Below are 20,733 nucleotides of genomic sequence, written 5' to 3'. Positions count from 1 at the left end.
ATGCTCCTGTACAGTTCTCATGAAGGGGCAAAATATCTTCAGAGAGCAAGACATGTTTTTCACACAAGCCTTAAACATTTTTCTGGGAATGCCTTACATGGCTTTGCCTGGATCTCGTGTTCCCCTTCATGTTGGGCTTCATTTTTGCTCCTGCTTGCTTTAAGATGTTTTGTTTGAATCACAGATGTATATACTTTTTCCCCTCCCTTCCACAGAGTCCTATGGGCAGCGGTCTAGCTCTTGCCATTTCCCAGGCATCTCACTTCCTGCAGCCGCCTCCACACCAGTCCATCATTATAGAGCGGATGCACTCTGGTACGACAAGTAGCACTATTCCATATTTGCATCCTGACTGGTTTCAGATGTCTACAGATGTGTACGCAAACACTTTTAGCTTTCCTTTAAAATCACACTGTTGAAGCTGTTGAATGACATCTTTTAGAAAACCCACAAATGTAATTTAACAGTAATTTGTCCATGGTAAACTTTGGGCTTCTCATGCCAGGAGCTCGTCGCTTTGTCACGCTGGACTTTGGCCGCCCTGTCCTGCTGACCGATGCTCTGATCCCAACCTGCGGCGACCTGGCCTCTCTGTCCATCGACATCTGGACGCTGGGTGAGGAGGTGGATGGCCGCAGACTGGTGGTAGCCACTGACATCAGTACCCATTCACTCATTTTGCATGACCTGCTGCCACCACCTGTCTGCAGGTTCATGAAGGTCAGTTTCTCTGTAGTTTGTTGGGAGAGTTTTGCGAACGCTAAGATGATTTATCATGTTCTGTTGTCCCTGAGCCTAATACAGTGATATATTTAAGGCTTCTCACATTTTGTCACCTTACTCTCTCAGATCACTGTGATTGGGCGCTATGGCAGCACTAATGCTCGGGCAAAGATCCCACTGGGTTTCTACTATGGCCACACTTACATCTTGCCATGGGAGAGCGAACTCAAACTGATGCATGATCCTCTGCGGGGAGAGAGCGAGGCTGCCAATCAGCCAGATATGGATCAACATTTGACCATGATGGTGGCACTACAGGAGGACATCCAGTGCAGGTGAGAGAAGAAGTAAAGCAACTCTAACCTTGGTATTTTCACCTAACCCTACATGGACACAAATCTGCTCTCTTGGTTGGTAATTTTTTCATGCATGAGTGAAAAAATAAAGGTCACCAGAGTTGTGTCTTCCTGGAATTTTGATTTATCTTGAAAAATGGAAAGGTGCTGGTTTTGGCTAGAAATAGTAAATTTGATTCTGTTAGAAGTCATCCATCCATTTTCTATATCCACTAAATCCAACTCAGGGTCGTGGGGGGGCTGGAGCCTATCCCAGCTGTCGTTGGGAGAGAGGCAGGGTACACTCTGGACAGGTGGCCAGTCCATCACAGGGCCTGTTAGAAGTCATTTTTAGGTTTTTCTCCATAGTTGGAGGAGACTGGAAATGAATTTTGCTCATTCTATTGTCCTGGTGGGATTGAAATATGAGATCTTCCTGTTTTTATTTACCAGGTATAATTTAGCTTGCCATCGGCTGGAGACCCTTCTTCAGAACATTGACCTGCCACCTCTGAACAGTGCCAATAATGCCCAGTACTTCCTAAGAAAACCAGACAAGGTGGTGGAGGAGGACCAGCGTGTTTTTTCAGCCTATCAAGACTGCATCCAGTTACAGCTGCAACTCAACTTGGCTCACCATGCCGTCCAGCGGCTGCGTGTGTCTCTGGGCGCCAGCCGTCAGTCACTCCCTACAGCTGGTACTGCGGAGGCCCAGGACCTGGTTCCCAACTCATCCACAGAACAGCTGAGGACCATCATTCGTTATCTGCTGGATACGTTGCTCAGCCTGCTTCACTCCAACAATGGTGAGGCATGAAACTGAATGAGTCTGCTGGATCCAAAACATGTCACATTTTGGTGAAGACGTTGTCAGAAATGCTTAACATCATTCAACTCTGCATTCATCTGTTTGGACATTTTCAGGCCATTCTGTGCCCTCTGTGCTCCAGAGCACTTTCCACGCTCAGGCCTGTGAAGAGCTTTTCAAGCACCTTTGTATCAGTGGGACGCCTAAGATCCGTCTTCATGCTGGCCTGCTGTTGGTGCAACTCTGTGGAGGCGAACGCTGGTGGGGCCAGTTCCTCTCCAATGTACTGCAGGAGCTCTACAACTCCGAACAACTGCTCATTTTCCCCCAGGACAGGTAGTGTACCCACAGCTACCATATGTTCTGTGGAAGGAATTTAGTCATGGATGGTCATGATGGCACTATGGCTGTGTTCCAGTTGCCCACTTGTTCACTTTATTGCCCACTATATAGTTAGTCAGCCACTTTGTAACTTTAATTTGAAATTTCAATGATAACTTGGCATTTGTAGTGCATTCCAAACCCATCATGTGTTACACCAAAAGTGGTTCACTGCCATTGGTCGAAATAGACTATCATGCATTGCGCCCTGGATCCAGAAGCTGACAGAGCATGCTAATACAGACCAATGGTATTGCAAAGTAATGTCCGCAGAGATTTTCTTCCCTATGGAGAATGCCTGCTGAGCAAATAATACCTCAGATAGTCTTAACCTTTACTGGTTTGTCTCTGTTTCTGTTCAAACCACAGGGCTTAAGAAATATCTAAGGATATACACTTGATATTGGCTTCTTAAATATTTGCATGCAGGCTAGTACAATGTGTCCACTGTGGCGGTAAAACCACTTGTTGGTTTAATCAATGTTTAATCGGTTGGTTAACACTATCAGCTAGTGAGTCCTTTCTATAGTGAGTGAATGTGTGGGCAGTTCAAACGCAGCCTGTGACTTTGTTCTTGAGATGGAACCTGGCTGAATTAGCTCCCACTTTGAATACTTCTAAAATAAACTGATGTAGAAGTTTTTTTTGCTTCTGATACTATTTTGACAAAAGCTGTTCATGATGTATTCACTGCCCCCACTGATTTGATTCGCTGGCTAATGTATTTGTTAAACCCTTTTGCCGTGATGGTTACTGATGGACTATTATCTTTATGACTACATATATATTTTTGATCCTTTAAGACCTAATTCTATACTAAGTTATAATAGATGTGTGGGGCTTAGATTCATCAACAAAAAGCATAACTTTCTTTAAATATTAAATATTTCAGACATAAAAATGGCTCATTATTCATTATTCAGATGGTTCGATTTCTGAACTTTAAATTTGGTCATTCCTGAGTGCTTAAACAAAATCTTTATAGTGAGTCTAATTTGGATGATTGCCATATGCAAAGTTACAGCAACTCTACTTTAGGTAAAGGAAATACTATGTATTTTGAATACATCATGCATCCAAATTCTTCTGAAAGCTAATCTCAGACAAGTTTTCAAGTTTATGTCCAGTCCAGAGCAAAATTTTCAAATAGTAATGCCAGTATTCTCTGTTCGCGCCAGGGTGTTTATGCTCCTCTCCTGCATTGGACAAAGATCCCTGAGTAACAGTGGTGTGTTGGAGGGCCTCCTAAACCTGCTGGACAGCCTGCTGTCTCCACTACAGCAGCCTTATGCCGCCGCTCAGCGCAGGACTGAAGGTAAAGCTGCCATCAGACTGACAGATGTGCAAGTGGAGTTGCAAAACAATATATACTGATGTCAACTTAATAAATGCTTTCTAACTAATAATATAAACAGGAATTTGATTAATAGGCCAAAATAACAGAGGTAAATGTTGTTTTTTAAACTGATACATAGATATTTTTGTCCCAAATGACCGTTTGTGTCTTCCAGGTGTTTTGGATATCCCCATGATCAGCTGGGTAGTGATGTTGGTTTCCAGATTGCTAGACTATGTTGCCAGTATAGAAGATGAAGCCTCGGGTGGGAAGAAGAATCTTGGAGGGAAAGAACGTGACAGACCTTTAACAGGTATATTATGAACTGCATCAGATTTCACTTTTTATTTAAGCTTATACTGAAAGCTAATACAATTTATTTCACTGAAAAAGCTTTAGTTTTTGAATGTCCAGAATTCAAACTAAAGAAAAAGGAACACATTTCTTAACTAAATAAAATGCCATTTGATACACCTCACATCTTATTCTGGTTGTAGATGCAGGATCTAAACGGTAATATCCTGAGGAAAATGTAGTTATAGTTATAAATTGATTAAATTGATTACAAAGCATATTAGCAGAGAAATTTGGGATGGACAGTTATGACTTTTTACGATTTGATATGTCAGTATTTTCCAACTCATTTAGGTTGACTGCAGATACTGATTAACAGTCAGATATTTGCATGCAGTTACAGAGGACATTACACCTATTCTGTGATAAAAATAAACATTTTCATGCTTGTTCTTATTACGATTGCTGGCTAAAAAGCGCATTGAGTCTACACCTCTCCTGTTCATGTTCCATGTGTTTTTGTCTCAGGTATTCAGTGGAGCTTCATCAATAACAGCTTTCAGTCTCAAAGCTCAAGCAGGTCATCTAAAGGCAGCAGCAGCTTGGATCGTCTGTACTCACGGAAGATTCGCAAGCAGCTCGTCCATCACAAGCAGGTAAATGTGTCTCATTCCAAAAACAGCACTTCCTCACATTTATTTTTTAAATGTTCAAATACAGCATTGTGCTGACGTGTCTTGTTGACCAGTGGAAGGACTGCTTGATGTGGTACCCATAGAAGAAACTCTGGAAATAAAAAAGAAACGACACCAAATTTGTTTGCAGTGGTTTTGTAGTACTTAAATTAATCCTGCCTTTTTTTTATTGTAGCAGTTAAATCTTTTGAAAGCAAAACAGAAAGCTCTGGTTGAGCAGATAGAGAAGGAGAAGATCCAGAGCAACAAAGGCTCCTCCTACAAGCTGCTGGTGGAACAGGCCAAACTCAAACAAGCCACATCCAAGGTAAGGAGTTCATCACAAACTGTACTAAGTTGGAGTTGAGCTTAATGGTCTGGCACATTTTGGCTTGTTGAATTAGAAGTATAGCTCTTTACCGCCTAGTAATCCATTAGCTGCTTTATTATGTACCTTCCACTTAGGTACCTCCCACTTTGGGCTGATCCAGCATAGCTCTTGTTGTCCCCAGTAGCTATTCACTGCCCCCACTGAATTGTACAACTTTCAGTTTATAATGCACTCTGGGGCATGTATTTGTTAAACCCTGCTGGACTTACTGCTGGAGTTTATGACTGCATACATATTTATTTGATCTTTTAAGACCCAATTCACTTGCTTCTCATTGGCACAGGTATACTAAGTTAAAACAAGTTTAAGATGCGTGGTGCTTAGATTCATCAATAAAAAAATCAATATTTCTCCTTCACGGTTCAGTTTTTGAACATTCCAGAACGCTTGAAAGTCACTATCTTGAGTCTGAAGTGAATGATTACCATATACAATGTTATTGTGTGTTGCACTGTGCTGTTGCACTGTGCTGTTGCACTGTGCTGTTACACTGTGTTACTGCACTACTGCACTGTGCTACACTACTGTGTTACTGCACTGTGCTACACTACTGTGTTACACTATGTTACTGCACTGTGCTACACTACTGTGTTACACTGTGTTACACTGTGTTACTACACTACTGCACTGTGCTACACTACTGTGTTACACTGTGTTACTGCACTGTGCTACACTACTGTGTTACACTATGTTACTGCACTGTGCTACACTACTGTGTTACACTGTGTTACTACACTACTGCACTGTGCTACACTACTGTGTTACACTGTTACTGCACTACTGTGCTACACTGTGTTACTGCACTGTGCTACACTACTGTGTTACACTGTGTTACACTGTTACTGCACTACTGTGTTACACTGTGTTACTGCACTGTGCTACACTACTGTGTTACACTGTGTTACACTGTTACTGCACTACTGTGTTACACTGTGTTACACTGTGTTACACTGTTACTGCACTACTGTGTTACACTGTGTTACACTGTTACTGCACTACTGTGTTACACTGTTACACTGTTACTGCACTACTGCACTGTGCTACACTACTGTGCTACACTGTGTTACACTGTTACTGCACTACTGTGCTACACTGTGCTACACTGTGTTACACTGTGTTACACTGTGCTACACTGTGTTACACTGTGCTACACTGTGCTAGACCGTGCTACACTACTGTGTTACACTGTGCTACTACACTGTGCTACACTACTGCGTTACACTGTGTTACACTATGTTACACTGTGTTACTGCACTACTGCACTGTGCTACACTGTGTTACTGCACTACTGCACTGTGCTACACTACTGTGCTACACTACTGTGCTACACTACTGTGCTACACTGTGCTACACTGTGCTACACTGTGCTACACTGTTACTGCACTACTGTGTTACACTGTGTTACTGCACTGTGCTACACTGTGTTACACTGTGCTACACTGTGTTACACTGTGTTACACTGTGTTACACTGTTACTGCACTACTGTGTTACACTGTGTTACACTGTGTTACTGCACTGTGCTACACTGTGTTACACTGTGTTACACTATGTTACACTGTGTTACACTGTGCTACACTGTTACTGCACTACTGTGTTACACTACTGTGTTACACTGTGTTACTGCACTGTGCTACACTGTGTTACACTGTTACTGCACTACTGTGTTACACTGTGTTACTGCACTGTGCTACACTGTGTTACACTGTGTTACACTGTTACTGCACTACTGTGTTACACTGTTACACTGTGTTACTGCACTACTGCACTGTGCTACACTACTGTGCTACACTGTGTTACACTGTTACTGCACTACCGTGCTACACTGTGCTACACTGTGCTACACTGTGCTACACTGTGCTACACTGTGTTACACTGTGCTAGACCGTGCTACACTACTGTGTTACACTGTGCTACTACACTGTGCTACACTACTGTGTTACACTGTGTTACACTATGTTACACTGTGTTACTGCACTACTGCACTGTGCTACACTGTGTTACTGCACTACTGCACTGTGCTACACTACTGTGCTACACTACTGTGCTACACTGTGTTACACTGTGTTACTGCACTGTGCTACACTACTGTGCTACACTGTGCTACACTGTGTTACACTGTGTTACACTGTGCTACACTGTGTTACACTGTGCTACATTGTGCTACACTGTGTTACACTGTGTTACACTGTGTTACACTGTTACACTGTTACTGCACTACTGTGTTACACTGTTACACTGTGCTACACTACTGTGTTACACTGTGTTACACTATGTTACACTGTGTTACTGCACTACTGCACTGTGCTACACTGTGTTACTGCACTACTGCACTGTGCTACACTACTGTGCTACACTACTGTGCTACACTACTGTGCTACACTGTGTTACTGCACTGTGCTACACTACTGTGCTACACTGTGCTACACTGTGTTACACTGTGTTACACTGTGCTACACTGTGTTACACTGTGCTACACTGTGCTACACTGTGCTACACTGTGCTACACTGTGCTACACTGTGCTACACTGTGTTACACTGTGTTACACTGTGCTACACTGTTACACTGTTACTGCACTACTGTGTTACACTGTGTTACACTGTTACTGCACTACTGTGTTACACTGTTACTGCACTACTGTGCTACACTGTGTTACACTGTGCTACACTACTGTGTTACACTACTGTGTTACACTGTGCTACACTACTGTGTTACACTGTGCTACACTACTGTGTTACACTGTGCTACACTACTGTGTTACACTGTGCTACACTACTGTGTTACACTGTGCTACACTGTGCTACACTGTGCTACACTGTGTTACACTGTGTTACACTGTGCTACACTGTGCTACACTGTGCTACACTGTGTTACACTGTGTTACACTGTGTTACACTGTGCTACACTGTGTTACACTGTGTTACACTGTGTTACACTGTGCTACACTGTGCTACACTGTGCTACACTGTGCTACACTGTGTTACACTGTGTTACACTGTGTTACACTGTGTTACACTGTGTTACACTGTGTTACACTGTGCTACACTGTGCTACACTGTGCTACACTGTGCTACACTGTGCTACACTGTGCTACACTGTGTTACACTGCTACACTGCGCTACACTGTGCTACACTGCGTTACACTGTGCTACCCTGCGTTACACTGTGCTACCCTGCGTTACACTGTGCTACACTGCGTTACACTGTGCTACACTGCGTTACACTGTGCTACACTGCGTTACACTGTGCTACACTGCGTTACACTGTGCTACACTGCGTTACACTGTGCTACACTACTGTGTTACACTGTGCTACACTACTGTGTTACACTGTGCTACACTACTGTGTTACACTGTGCTACACTGTGCTACACTGTGCTACACTGTGTTACACTGTGTTACACTGTGCTACACTGTGCTACACTGTGCTACACTGCGTTACACTGTGCTACACTGCGTTACACTGTGCTACACTGTGTTACACTGTGCTACACTGCGTTACACTGTGCTACACTGTGCTACACTGTGCTACACTGCGTTACACTGTGCTACACTGCGTTTCACTGTGCTACACTGCGTTACACTGTGCTACACTGCGTTACACTGTGCTACACTGCGTTACACTGTGCTACACTGCGTTACACTGTGCTACACTGCGTTACACTGTGCTACACTGCGTTCCACTGTGCTACACTGCGTTACTCTGTGCTACACTGCGTTACTCTGTGCTACACTGTGTTACTCTGTGCTACACTGTGTTACTCCGTGTAACAATGTTTCCTGAGCAGTCAGGAAGCCACACTAGTTGTATGAGAGTTAACAGGAAGTACACACCATGTATACATCACACATACTGCTATTTTCCATTTTGTTTCTAGCTTCTGTTGTTGGGTAGCAATACACTTTATTGAATGTATATTGTATAGCACATTAATTGAAAGTGGGGTCTGCTTCTATAATTTATCTGATAGTGGGTATTGATATCCCAAAAATACCTTAATTTTCTTCTTGTTCTTCTTGCAGCACTTTAAAGACCTTATCCGTCTGCGGCGGACAGCCGAATGGCCTCGCTCCACATTGGACGCAGAGTCCTCAACAGCCAAAGAAGCCCCAGAAGTTGAACCTCTGCCCTTCACACTATCCCATGAACGCTGCATCTCTGTGGTGCAGAAGCTGGCCCTCTTCCTGCTCTCCATGGACTTCACCTGCCATGCTGACCTGCTGCTATTTGTCTGCAAGGTAGTCATCTCACACTGTAGCATGGATCTCCTAAATACAGGGGTCTGTGTATATTAGTAAATGTCTACCTTTGTTATCCCCAGGTCCTTGCAAGGATAGCCAATGCCACAAGGCCTACTATCCATCTGTGTGAGGTGGTGTCTGAGCAACAGCTGGAACGACTTCTGCTGTTGCTTGTGGGGACGGACTTCAACAGGGGTGACATCTCCTGGGGGGGTGCATGGGCACAGTATTCTCTCACTTGTATGCTTCAGGACATCCTGGCAGGTGTGTTGAATTTCCGTCACATTTGTTGGGACTTGATAAACGGTGTATTTTCATGACACAGTGTTGGAAACTTTCCAATGACAGCTGTTTTTTACTTGATCAAGAAATGTTTTCTCTGACACAGATTGGTCCTTTTCAGAAAGCTGTCGAATCTACGATGTTGTCAAAGTAGTGAGGTGAATGAACTGAACAGTGTAGGAACATGTTTATCTGTTGCTTCACTTTCAGATTTTGATCTGATTAGCCCTAACTCACATGTAGCATGCCAAAGCCTCGATACTGTTGCCTCATATTTTTGAATGCTTTTAGTGGTTGTTGGAGTGTTGGAAAGATGCCAGTAACCTTGAAAATAGGAAAATTAAGAACAGTTTGGGGCTTTTAAAAATGATTTTGAACAGCTTTTGTTTAATTTTGAAATGAGAACAAAAAAAGAAACTGTATCTTATTCTTTTAAATGTATTAATTGGAACTTCCAAAATGGACTGAAAGTGACATTTTAATCTTTCTTTCCAAAAAAAAAACCCTTTGATTTTAATAACTTGCATAGCTCGATTTGTGCACATTAACACATAAATATATTTATTTAAAAGAATACCCATGCCCTTTAAAAGATATTTACCATATTTGCAGATGATGTGCCTTTAGTTTGCTATAACCAAAAACACTGTTGCAGAGCACAGCTGTGCAAATATGTAAACAATGGGCCTTTCCTGTTTGACAAAATGTACATCTGCTTTGTGAAAAAATGCTCGTTAAGACTGCATATTCCTCACATCAATATCGGGTTCAGTGTCTTGTCCAAGGCTGACCACTGGCTTTTCACTTGGCAGATTACTGCTCTTTCTCCTGCGCTAAAGCCGCCTCCATGAGAGGAGAGGGACACCACGTGTCCAGTAGAACATACTGCAAAACCCCCTGGACAGCACAGCTGTCTGGCTGGATCTGGCAATGGGTCCAACTTGGCAGTGCATCTGTTATCTGACAAAAAGCAACAAAAAAAAACCCAGCCACATTTTATTCTGAAGGGCCCTGTTGAAAATGAATCATAATCATATGCAGTAGGTCCCTCTGGCTTCTGCAGCTGTAGAAATTAGAGGGGATCATCATAACACGTGCCGCTCCACTGCTGGCTACGGTGTCGGTGCCCCTTCTGACTTCTTGTTGTTGAGGAGAGAGCACACGACTAAGACCAAACAATCCTGTGAAGAATCACAAATATATTTGACCTTGTTGTACGTTTGTCCATCTTTGTTGACTTTCAGTGAAAGATCATAGAAAACTTGTAATGTAATGTTACCAAATACATCTTTGAACAAGATAACATATAACAGTAAACTTATTCTTGAATTAATTCTAAATAGATGAAAATAAATAGCAGTTCGACCAAATGTGTCTGTACTTCAATGTGAAAATAGGCCGAAGACTCTTTAAGATGTAATGATAAGGCAACTATATTAAATAGTTTAAATTCATATCCATGCTTCTCTATAGATCACTCTTGTTAAGTTCATGCTTGCACTGCAGTATATTTGAATCTGGTATCAATAGTAATGATGTTTACCAAAAGATAAACCGCCTCGGCCTTGTTAGTGTAGCGCAACGCGATGCAGCGCAGACAGTTCGCATATCGACTGGATATCGAAGACCTGCAAATACAAGGTGTCTAGTCTTGTGTGGCCACCATAAAAACAAGCTAAAAAAAGCCTTACTTAGTTCAGTCTTTTGAGGGCTTCAGCTCATTGTGAAGGAGGATAAGATGGTGCAGATGGTGTAGCTGGGCTTTTCTGGGGAGACTTGTCCAGTTCATTTACCCACACTTGTTCCAAAATATTTCTACATTTAAGGCTGGTTACTTTTTAGAGAGACTTTGTGACAATGAGAAGTTGAAAGCAAGTGCAGTTCAGATTTTTGCTAACAAATACAATCAGAAAGGTGGAGAAAATATTGAGAAACCTCACGGTGATGTCAAAATATCGATTTAAACTGTATCGTGCGATTTCTCAAAACCACCGTACGATGATTTAGCTTTTTAAAAAATGTGTCTGTTTTCACATGCTGAAAACAGTATTTTGATTTCTGCTGACACTGAGAGCTATTAGATCACACCTGGTGACTTCTCAGCTTGTATGTCCTAACCGTCAGGGACGAAGTTGCGCCTTTATTTATAGCATGCTTGTGCTTTAGCGTGGACTTGTTGTCATCCCAGGTGAACTGCTGTCGCCGGGCTCTCTGGATGCCATGGATGAAGTAGTGGTGGTAGGTGAGGAGGCTGGAGCGTCGTCCTCCACGGCAGGGGCAGATTCTGATGACTCTTTGCCCCAGTCGGCACCCATCCCCCTGGTAGAGAGCATCGATGAAGCCCTGGTGCCTGATATCATCGCAGGTACAACGGGGACCTCCTCAGTATTCCAAAGTGCGTGGGTAGCCCCATCCCTTCCTCACATTTCCCACAATACCTACTTTTGTCATGACATGACAAAATATGTTTGTGACCACATTTTTCCCCCTTCTTTAAATATTCTCGAGTTTCTTTTATTCTTGATTGCTGTCAATCACGTTTAGACACTTTGATTCAGATCATTTTTGGTCTGTTTTACTTATTAGTATTTGAATGTATAGTTTTAACTGTATAAATCTATGTGGGACATTTGGACTTGTTTGAACACAAATAGGGAGAAATATCAATGCTTCTTTTGATCTTTACTGTCTGAATTCCCCCTCCTACAGGAGTGAAGCAGCTCCAGTATTGAGTGGCTTGGTGTTAAAATTGCCCAGTAACATGCTAAAGGGGTTTTTCTTGTGTATGTTTTATCGAGTGTGCTTGCTTGGCAATATTAAAGCTGTTTTTATTTTCCAAAGGTGCTCCACCTCTGTCATCTTTGGAAAAAGACAAAGACATAGACTTTGACTTGCTACAAGACCTGATGGATGTTGATATTGATCCTTTAGATATTGATTTGGAAAAAGATCCTCTTGCTGCCAAAGTTTTTAAGGTATGTTGATTGTGACTCCCTATTCTTCTCTGACTCTGGTCTGAGTTGGGTTTTGATGGAGTATGACTGCCAAATTCTACTGCTCCTAAGTTTTCAAATGAAACCTGAACATCCATGTCGCCACACTGACGACAGATTATTAAAACAGCTCGTGATGTTTTACATTTTAACACCTACAGGATTTAACGAGAGGATAGTCAGGATTTAAAAAAAAATTATGATTATAGGATATAAGTTATAACATATCTTAGAGGTAGTTCTTTTTAATTAAAAAGTTGTTTTTTTCAGAGATATTAAGTATGTTGAGGATAAATAGATGTTTCATTTGAAAGATTTTCTAAAAAGTCATAATTTTAAAGGGAAAAAAGTTAAATGATGTAATTGTTATTGAAATATTGAAGAAAAAAAAATCCCCCTATGCCTGTTAATCTGTTGAAGATGAACTCATTCTGTCATTACAAAGCCAGTCATATTGCTACCTTCAAGCTCAGCTTCCCACAGGTTCTTAAAACTGACTTACCTGTTGGAATGAAATGCAATCGCAGACTTTCTTGGTCAAAGTTGTTCCTCAGCGGTTATTAGTGGAATGCTTTCATTATAAAAAGATCAAATGTTCCAATCAGGTCTGCGTTGAACTACTTTAACATCCGATAAAGTAAGTTCTACATATAAAGAAACTATAAGCTCTTTAGTTTGTCAGTCAAGTCAACGGAAGGATGACAGAAAATGAATAAAATATGAATTTTCTGCTTTTAGCAGACTTGGATTCCATAATAAATGTAGAAGTAGGTGAACTGACCGTAGTTCCATTCCCTTTTGGCCTCATGTTTGTTATCCGTGTTTTTTTCTCAGCCTATAAGCAGCACCTGGTATGACTACTGGGGTGCTGACTATGGCACATATGGATACAACCCTTACATTGGAGGTGTTGGTATTCCAGTATCCAAACCTCCAGCTGCTGCTGAAAAGCCCGGGTCACAGGGTCTGTCAGTATCCGTGTCACAAGGTGCGTTTAGGCTGAATTTCACCTGAACATACTTTTCTCTGAAGTTCTTGCTTCATTTAATTTTTGAAAAGTTTCCAGCTGAACTTGGATCTTCTGTGTGTTTCACAGCACTGGATGCTCGGCTTGAAGTGGGCCTGGAGCAGCAGGCCGAGCTGATGCTGAAAATGATGGCGACTCTGCAGGCCGACTCCATTCTACAGGCTCTCACTTCAAGTTCATCCACAAGTATGTGGGGAAAGTTCCCTGGAGTCTTTAAGGAAACCTCCTGTATTCAGTGTCCCAGACAGTTTATTATTTCCAGTGTTTCCGTTTGATTGTATAATGTTAGTCACTGTTATTTTCTCATAAATGTAAGCTATGCTTTTCTGTGCGGTTTCTAGTGAGCCAGCCCTCTAATGGTACTGATGATTCCCTGCTCCGAGCTCTCCACGGTGGAGGCTCTCCTCCAAGCAGCAGCCTGATGGTCCAACCTTCATCCATCCCCATTCTGAGTGCCTGCTTCAACAAGCTCTTCTCCATGCTGCAGGTGCACCACGTACAGGTCAGCACCCTTAGACCCTCTGAACTGACCTACTTTCAGAGACTTGGATAGAGTCAGCCTTTAACTTAAATTATCAAACTTGCTCCTCTATGTTTTCTAATTATCACCCCTTTAGGTCAATTGTGTACTTTTTTATTGGAATATGTCAATTAAACTCTATAGGACTTAGTAATATAGACTGTTGTTACTGAGTTCTCTTAAATAAAGCTGGAACTGTAGAGAAATGATGACTGTAAGTCAATTATGAAGTGTAGCCAGTTGAAAATCTCTTCACCTGCAAAACAGTAGAAGTATCCTACGCTGTGTGGTTATCAGCTGCTCCAACTTTCTTCCCCAGCGGTGAAAGCACTCACTCTGCTTCATGAAACAACTTTTGCCATATTGCACATTTATTAATCCTCTGCATTGTTTTCCCACAGCTTCAGAATGTGCTGACAAAAATAAGTATTGTTAATAAGTAGTGTTTTCAAAAACCTGGCACATTATTGTGAGCCATATATGATCACCAATTAGGTGAATGAATGAGTTTGAATGAAGTAAAAAAGAAAAGAAAACAGGATTAACATTTTCTTTGGTCTCAGCTGGAGTCCCTGCTGCAGCTGTGGTTAACGCTAAGTCTCAACACATGTTCGGGGGGCAGTGAGGAAAGTGGGTCAGACATTTTCCTGTTCAATGCCAGCAGAGTGCCCACCATCCCTCTCAATCAAGGTAGACACTCCTAATGCAGAGCTGTTGAAGTTTACTCTGTTATGTTCCTTATTATTGTACTTACCCCTGCCTTTTTGTGTGAGTTCAGCATCCATCAGCAGTTTCCTAACAGTGCTGGCGTGGTACCCTAACACCTCCCTGAGAACTTGGTGTCTGGTGCTGCACTCCCTCACTCTCATGACAAACATGCCAGCCTGCGGTCAGTACTAATGTCTTCACTGGTTTTATGTGATGGAGTTTATTTTTTCCATGGTCTGTTTGTTGGAAAGTTTATACAAAATCCACCAAGACAGAGTACATGAAACCTAGTGGGGAAGAGAGGAATGGGCAGTTAAATTGTCTCGCATATATTCATCAGTTTTTCTTTCAAATTACAAATAGTGCTTTGGACTTGGATGTACTCTAAGAGTTCCTGTTACCCTCTCTCTATGTTGTGTTATTTTCTGGAGTTGAGTGATTGATATTAAACCTTGACTTGAACAGCATCCAGCAATGGAATGAGCTCTGTGGAAAGCACAGCACAACAGATGGTGTCTGACCCCACCCTGGTTCACGTGCTCGTGCGCTTCCTGTCTGGCAGCAGCACCAACGGTACAAGCCAGCACAGCTCTCAGGTGGGACCCACTGCCACCCAGGCTATGCATGAGTTTTTGAGCCGCTTGCAGGTCCACCTGTCCTCTACCTGCCCCCAGATGTTTAGTGAATTCCTGCTCAAACTCATGCACATCCTGTCTACCGAGAGGTAAGTTTTTTACTCCGAGTGTAATTAATTTTGTATCAAATATTTGTCCAAATCATCCGTGCAAAATTCCCCTCTTTTTGACAGCATTGATAATGTATGGTACATCTGGGTAACTAATGGTGCATCCTGACTTTTTAGGGGTCCTTTCCAGTCAGGCCAGGGTCCACTGGATGCTCAGGTGAAGCTGCTGGAGTTTACTCTAGAGCAGAACTTTGAGGTGGTGTCAGTGGCCACTATCTCCTCCGTCATAGAGTCTATAACATTTTTAGTTCACCACTACATCACCTGCTCAGACAAGGTGGTGTCCCGCAGCGGCTCAGACAGCTCAGTGGGGGCTCGGGCTTGTTTTGGAGGTCTGTTTGCCAACATCATCCGTCCAGGAGATGCAAAGGCTGTCTGCGGAGAAACCACACGTGACCAACTGATGTTTAACCTCCTCAAGCTGGTCAATGTATTGGTGCAGCTGCCTCTGTCTGGGGACAGAGAGTTCAGTGGACGACTGCCGCCGGTCGGCAGCGGAGCAGCTGATAGCAGCGTGTCTGATGAAGAGAAGGTCTGCGGCAGCAAAGAAAGTGTAGCTGGTGGATCTTCGACCAGTCAGGGTCCTCCTGCAGGTGTGGCCGACCTGGTGCTTGCCAATCAGCAGATAATGAGCCAAATCTTGTCAGCACTCGGTCAGTGCAACAGCAGCGCCATGGCTATGATCATTGGTAAGAGATTCAGAGTTATCAGCTGATTTAGCCTTTTTCGCGTAATTTCTACCAAGCATCTTTTACTCATCTTTGGATGTTCTCATCAACCGTGTTTACAGCAAAGGTAGCAAGTTTTTTTGACAGCACCAGGGCCAACTGACTGGTGAACATACTAGAGCTTTGAACACCCTGAGAACTAGATGTCAGCAGTTTGTCGTGACCAAAAATAGAGCTTAACTGGCTTAAGTTGATCAGGTGGCTTTAAATGCATTTGGAGAAAAAAAAAAAACAATATCAGGAGGAATAATCCACACATCTGCATACTGACACTTCTGTCTGTTCTCCAGGAGCCAGTGGACTCCACCTGACCAAACATGAGAACTTTCATGGTGGTCTGGATGCCATCTCAGTGGGTGATGGCCTCTTCACCATCCTCACTACTCTGAGCAAAAGGGCCACCTCCGTCCAGGTTATGCTACAGCCCATCCTCACATACATGGCCTGTGGTTACATGGGCAGACAGGTAAGCAGCAGCCTGGAGGTGTTTGGACTTGAATGATACTGGAAAGTTCTTTTTCAACTAATACAGAGCAGTGACAAAGCTTAACTGTGTGCTTTCTTTCTTAGGGGTCTCTTTCCACCTGTCAGCTGTCTGAGCCTCTTCTGTGGTTTATCCTCCGAGTGTTAGACACCAGCGAGGCTCTTAAGGCATTCCATGACATGGGTGGGTGTATAAACAAAATAGCATTGGGCTTATCTATGAATTATCAAGACAAAATGTGCTCTTAAACAGGGTTTCAACAATAACGTTGTTGTTTATTGCGTTTCACGCAGTGCACTGCTCTGGTGTGATGTGATGTGATGAATACAAACTGTAAATCACTAACTTTCTGCAACTCAGCCAAGTGCATTGGTTTTTTAGGAAAATGGACCCAAAAAAAATCTGCTTGGCTGTACCCCTCTAATTTGCATTCTGGCAGATAAAGGAGGTGCCTCTTTTATTTGGGGGATCATGCTGTAGGGGTCATCTAGCCACTCGAATAGCCCCCAACACCCTGCCGAAGGGCTAGATGACCACTATGACTTGGTCTCCATAATCAAGGGGACACAGGTCCGAGAGATTTTCCACCAAAGTGGTTCCAGTGCTGGTTCAGAGCCAGAGCCTTACAGAAAACTACTTTCTTCTGTTTAAAACGCCAAAGCTTGACTTGAGCCCTGAAAAACAGGCGCTACGTTAGCACCAACTCTCAGCTGGGCCAGAGCCAAGAACTGCTTATGTCAGGGCCCCCTAAAATGTAATGGCCACTATGTTTAAAGATCCGTTGCCTTAGTCTGCTCAATTCAAGACGGCAATAAAAAAGCCAACATCTGTGCAGTGAAGTCAGCTGTACATACCGTGATTTCCCACAGAGAAAGTTAGAAGTGGCAGAATGTTTTTCTGTCCACAGCTACAGACATGCTTCATTTAGTCACTCAATTTCCCTCCTGTGTATATAAATATATAGCTGAAATAAGGTTGAATGGCCAGGTCAAGCAACTGTGCATGTTACCTGGCTGATTGCTTAGAAATACCAGTTAAGAGTTTTGAAATGCTGGTTGGCGTTGCACTGAGGAACACGTCTGTTGTCTAAAACTATGTTTGGGAACTAGACTGGTGATTTTAAGACATTATATTGTTGGGAAACTCAGACAAACACTGGAACCTGTTGTGTTAGGAAGGCTAAACTGCCACCCTGTACTGCGATATGCAGTATGTTCAAAGTAACGTATGGGTGTGGCTCTGCTGTGCCTCTCGGGCTGTGGAAAGTCAAACCAGTTCTTAGCTACAGCCATTTCAGAACTGGCTTTACCACCAGCCTTGACCTAGCGCTGGAATTGCTTAGGTTGTAAAGGGTTATTTGAAATTATAGGGGTAGGGCTGAGGGAGGGTATTAGTATTGAGCCCTAATGACACTCTCATACATATACTGTGTGGGCTCTTGAGTTCTAACAGATACTGTGAATCAAGTGCTTTTCGTCTCTGAAAAGGATTACAAAAGACTGTACTCAATAGATTTTATTTTTCATGGACTTTTAAGCCCAGTCTACAAATTTAAGAAAGGAACTTTCTCATCCGTCCTCAGGTGGTGTACAGTTGATCTGTAACAACATGGTGACCAGTACCAGAGCCATTGTAAACACAGCACGAAGTATGGTGTCCACTATCATGAAGTTCCTAGATTCCGGTCCTGGAAAGGCAGCGGACGGTAATCTTAAATCCAGAGTGATGACTTCAGAACCAGACAATGCAGAGGGACTCCACAACTTTGCTCCTTTAGGTGCTTTAATTATTTTTTACTCCATTTGTTACATAGAATGTAACATTTAGGACAATAGTTTTGGTAATCTTTATTTAACTTATTTCTGTCCTATTTATTTATCTTATTAATCTCTGAATTTTTCAACATAATCCCATTTTTGCTATAATCTACGATTTGTTTGTCTGTTGACAGGCACCATTACATCTAGTAGTCCCACAGCACAGCCAGCAGAAGTTCTTCTCCAGGCCACACCACCCCACCGTCGGGCCCGCTCAGCCGCCTGGTCTTACATCTTCCTGCCAGAGGAAGCCTGGTGTGACCTTACCATCCACCTCCCAGCTGCCGTGCTGCTAAAAGAGCTCCACATCCAGCCACACCTCGCTTCTCTAGCTAGTGAGTACCACCCAATTTAAGAATAAAAGTACCTTGATTCTTTTGAGCTTTTTCATCACTTTTGCAACCAAGAAAGCTTTTTCATCTCACTTGGGTGAAGACGTAGTTATTCCTGATATGCTTTGTGGTGCTCTTCCTACCATCCAGCCTGCCCGTCCTCTGTCTCGGTGGAGATCAGCGCAGACGGAGTCAACATGTTGCCTCTCTCCACACCAGTCATTACCAGTGGCTTAACATACATAAAGATCCAGCTGGTGAAAGCAGAGGTTGCTTCTGCTGTTTGCCTGAGGCTGCACCGGCCTCGGGATGCCAGCACATTGGGTCTTTCTCAGATCAAACTCTTGGGTCTAACAGCATTTGGTAACACTTCCTCTGCAACAGTCAACAACCCTTTTCTGCCTTCTGAGGACCAAGTCTCTAAAACCAGGTACTGATAATGCATTTGGAATTGAGAGTATGATCATGTTTGACAGATATGGATGGGATTGTGACCACCTCCTTCTTCCCGTGCAGCATTGGATGGCTTCGTCTTCTCCACCATTGCCTGACCCATGTCAGTGACCTGGAAGCCATGATGGCCAGTGCTGCAGCACCCACAGCCAATCTGCTACAGACATGCGCCGCATTGCTCATGTCCCCTTATTGTGGCATGCATTCGCCCAACATTGAGGCCGTGCTGGTCAAAATAGGCCTGCAGTCCACGAGAATTGGCCTGAAACTCATCGACATCCTCCTGAGAAACTGCGCTGCCTCTGGCACCGACCCTGCCAGTGAGTCCCATACAACTGTTGAGATTTCATCCAGTCCTTAATAAATACAAACACAGAAACATGTAGAAATAAGACATAGACCTGATTGTATTTCAGGTTTTCGTCCAATAGGTTTAAGCCTCAGCTCTCTCTCAGATGCACGAACTACACAAAATTCCTCAGCATTTAACCCATCCAGGTTGGCTCCTGTTGACACACACATGCAGAGGGTCACACGCTCATGGAGACAGATGCCATATACGCTGGAGCGGTGGGCAACCAATCACAGTGCCCAGGAGCACAAGGGTATGGTGCCTTGCTCAAGGGCACCTCGGCTGCGGCAGGGAGGTGCTGTCAGTTCACCAATCTTTGATCGGTGAGATCAGTGGGAATCGAACTGCCAACCTTCAGATTATTGGACGACCCACTCTCACCACTGGCCCGTATGGGCATTCTGTCTCTTTTCGGCTTTATAAAAGGCATTAAATGTCGAACTGCAGCAGTGGATGCAGTAGACGGGACCAGTCAGCAAATGGTTTATACCCGCCATTTGCATGTGCTAACCAGTAAGAAGTCTTACTTCAGTTAACAATGAGCTTGTTTTAAACACAATAGATAATCACAAAATAACAACACTGATACCAACCAGCAGGTATATAAGCTATAATAGCTATTACAGCTGGAATAAAAGCTACAGGTGGAAATAAAATGTTTATCAGAATGTTCAGCGCTGCAAGCCCCACCCCAAATCTTCCAGGCAGTCTCAAAAGGACTACCTTCTACAAGGGTCCTTTTTAGAGCTGAAATGGAAGGATACAAGGAAAGGACCCTCTAAAAGACCTTGGTTGCTGGAAAATCTTAAAGAGCAGCTAACGAGAAATTTCCTAATTGAGCCCGTATTCTACTCATTTTTTGTTCCATAGTTCCATTTTGGCGGTCTGCGAGAATCGGTTTAAATCCACATAGTTTTACTTCTGCCTGAAAGCCCCCCCTCTGAGGTGGGTTAGGGACCTCAGGGACCCTCTGTGGTGCTGTTTTGTTTTTTTTACTTCTGATCCAATTGGTCAGCTTTCAGGTAAAAAACAAAGAAACATTTCTTACATATAGTCATCTGTATTCTGTGAGTATAGGCAGAGTCTGTGAGACATGGCTGTTAAAAAAGG

At 43.1% G+C, this 20,733-nt stretch overlaps 1 protein-coding gene across 5 annotated transcripts in view; it reads left to right on the top strand.

Moving 5' to 3' along the window:
• birc6 (baculoviral IAP repeat containing 6) overlaps positions 1 to 20,733 on the top strand; it is a 111,504-nt gene that overhangs the window by 35,429 nt on the left and 55,342 nt on the right. For 2 of the 5 annotated variants that reach the window (XM_072391561.1, XM_072391559.1), the window contains exons 26-51: positions 216 to 315; positions 506 to 720; positions 850 to 1,058; positions 1,512 to 1,864; positions 1,983 to 2,202; positions 3,426 to 3,562; positions 3,759 to 3,896; positions 4,406 to 4,533; positions 4,748 to 4,879; positions 8,964 to 9,179; positions 9,263 to 9,446; positions 11,653 to 11,859; positions 12,306 to 12,439; positions 13,292 to 13,445; positions 13,554 to 13,670; positions 13,826 to 13,986; positions 14,568 to 14,694; positions 14,783 to 14,893; positions 15,178 to 15,436; positions 15,575 to 16,146; positions 16,476 to 16,651; positions 16,756 to 16,852; positions 18,252 to 18,446; positions 18,621 to 18,821; positions 18,969 to 19,248; positions 19,335 to 19,591. In XM_072391561.1, coding sequence (XP_072247662.1) covers positions 216 to 315; positions 506 to 720; positions 850 to 1,058; positions 1,512 to 1,864; positions 1,983 to 2,202; positions 3,426 to 3,562; positions 3,759 to 3,896; positions 4,406 to 4,533; positions 4,748 to 4,879; positions 8,964 to 9,179; positions 9,263 to 9,446; positions 11,653 to 11,859; positions 12,306 to 12,439; positions 13,292 to 13,445; positions 13,554 to 13,670; positions 13,826 to 13,986; positions 14,568 to 14,694; positions 14,783 to 14,893; positions 15,178 to 15,436; positions 15,575 to 16,146; positions 16,476 to 16,651; positions 16,756 to 16,852; positions 18,252 to 18,446; positions 18,621 to 18,821; positions 18,969 to 19,248; positions 19,335 to 19,591 — 5,080 coding nt within the window. The remainder of the gene's footprint in view (positions 1 to 215; positions 316 to 505; positions 721 to 849; positions 1,059 to 1,511; positions 1,865 to 1,982; positions 2,203 to 3,425; positions 3,563 to 3,758; positions 3,897 to 4,405; positions 4,534 to 4,747; positions 4,880 to 8,963; positions 9,180 to 9,262; positions 9,447 to 11,652; positions 11,860 to 12,305; positions 12,440 to 13,291; positions 13,446 to 13,553; positions 13,671 to 13,825; positions 13,987 to 14,567; positions 14,695 to 14,782; positions 14,894 to 15,177; positions 15,437 to 15,574; positions 16,147 to 16,475; positions 16,652 to 16,755; positions 16,853 to 18,251; positions 18,447 to 18,620; positions 18,822 to 18,968; positions 19,249 to 19,334; positions 19,592 to 20,733) is intronic. The other 3 variants (XM_072391560.1, XM_072391562.1, XM_072391563.1) reach the window with 3 other exon arrangements.

This window comes from Leuresthes tenuis, unplaced genomic scaffold (assembly GCF_036924035.1).
Source record: "Leuresthes tenuis unplaced genomic scaffold, fLeuTen1.0.hap1 SCAF_8, whole genome shotgun sequence".
Taxonomy (NCBI): domain Eukaryota; kingdom Metazoa; phylum Chordata; class Actinopteri; order Atheriniformes; family Atherinopsidae; genus Leuresthes; species Leuresthes tenuis.
This window is presented reverse-complemented; position numbering and strand designations above follow the sequence as displayed.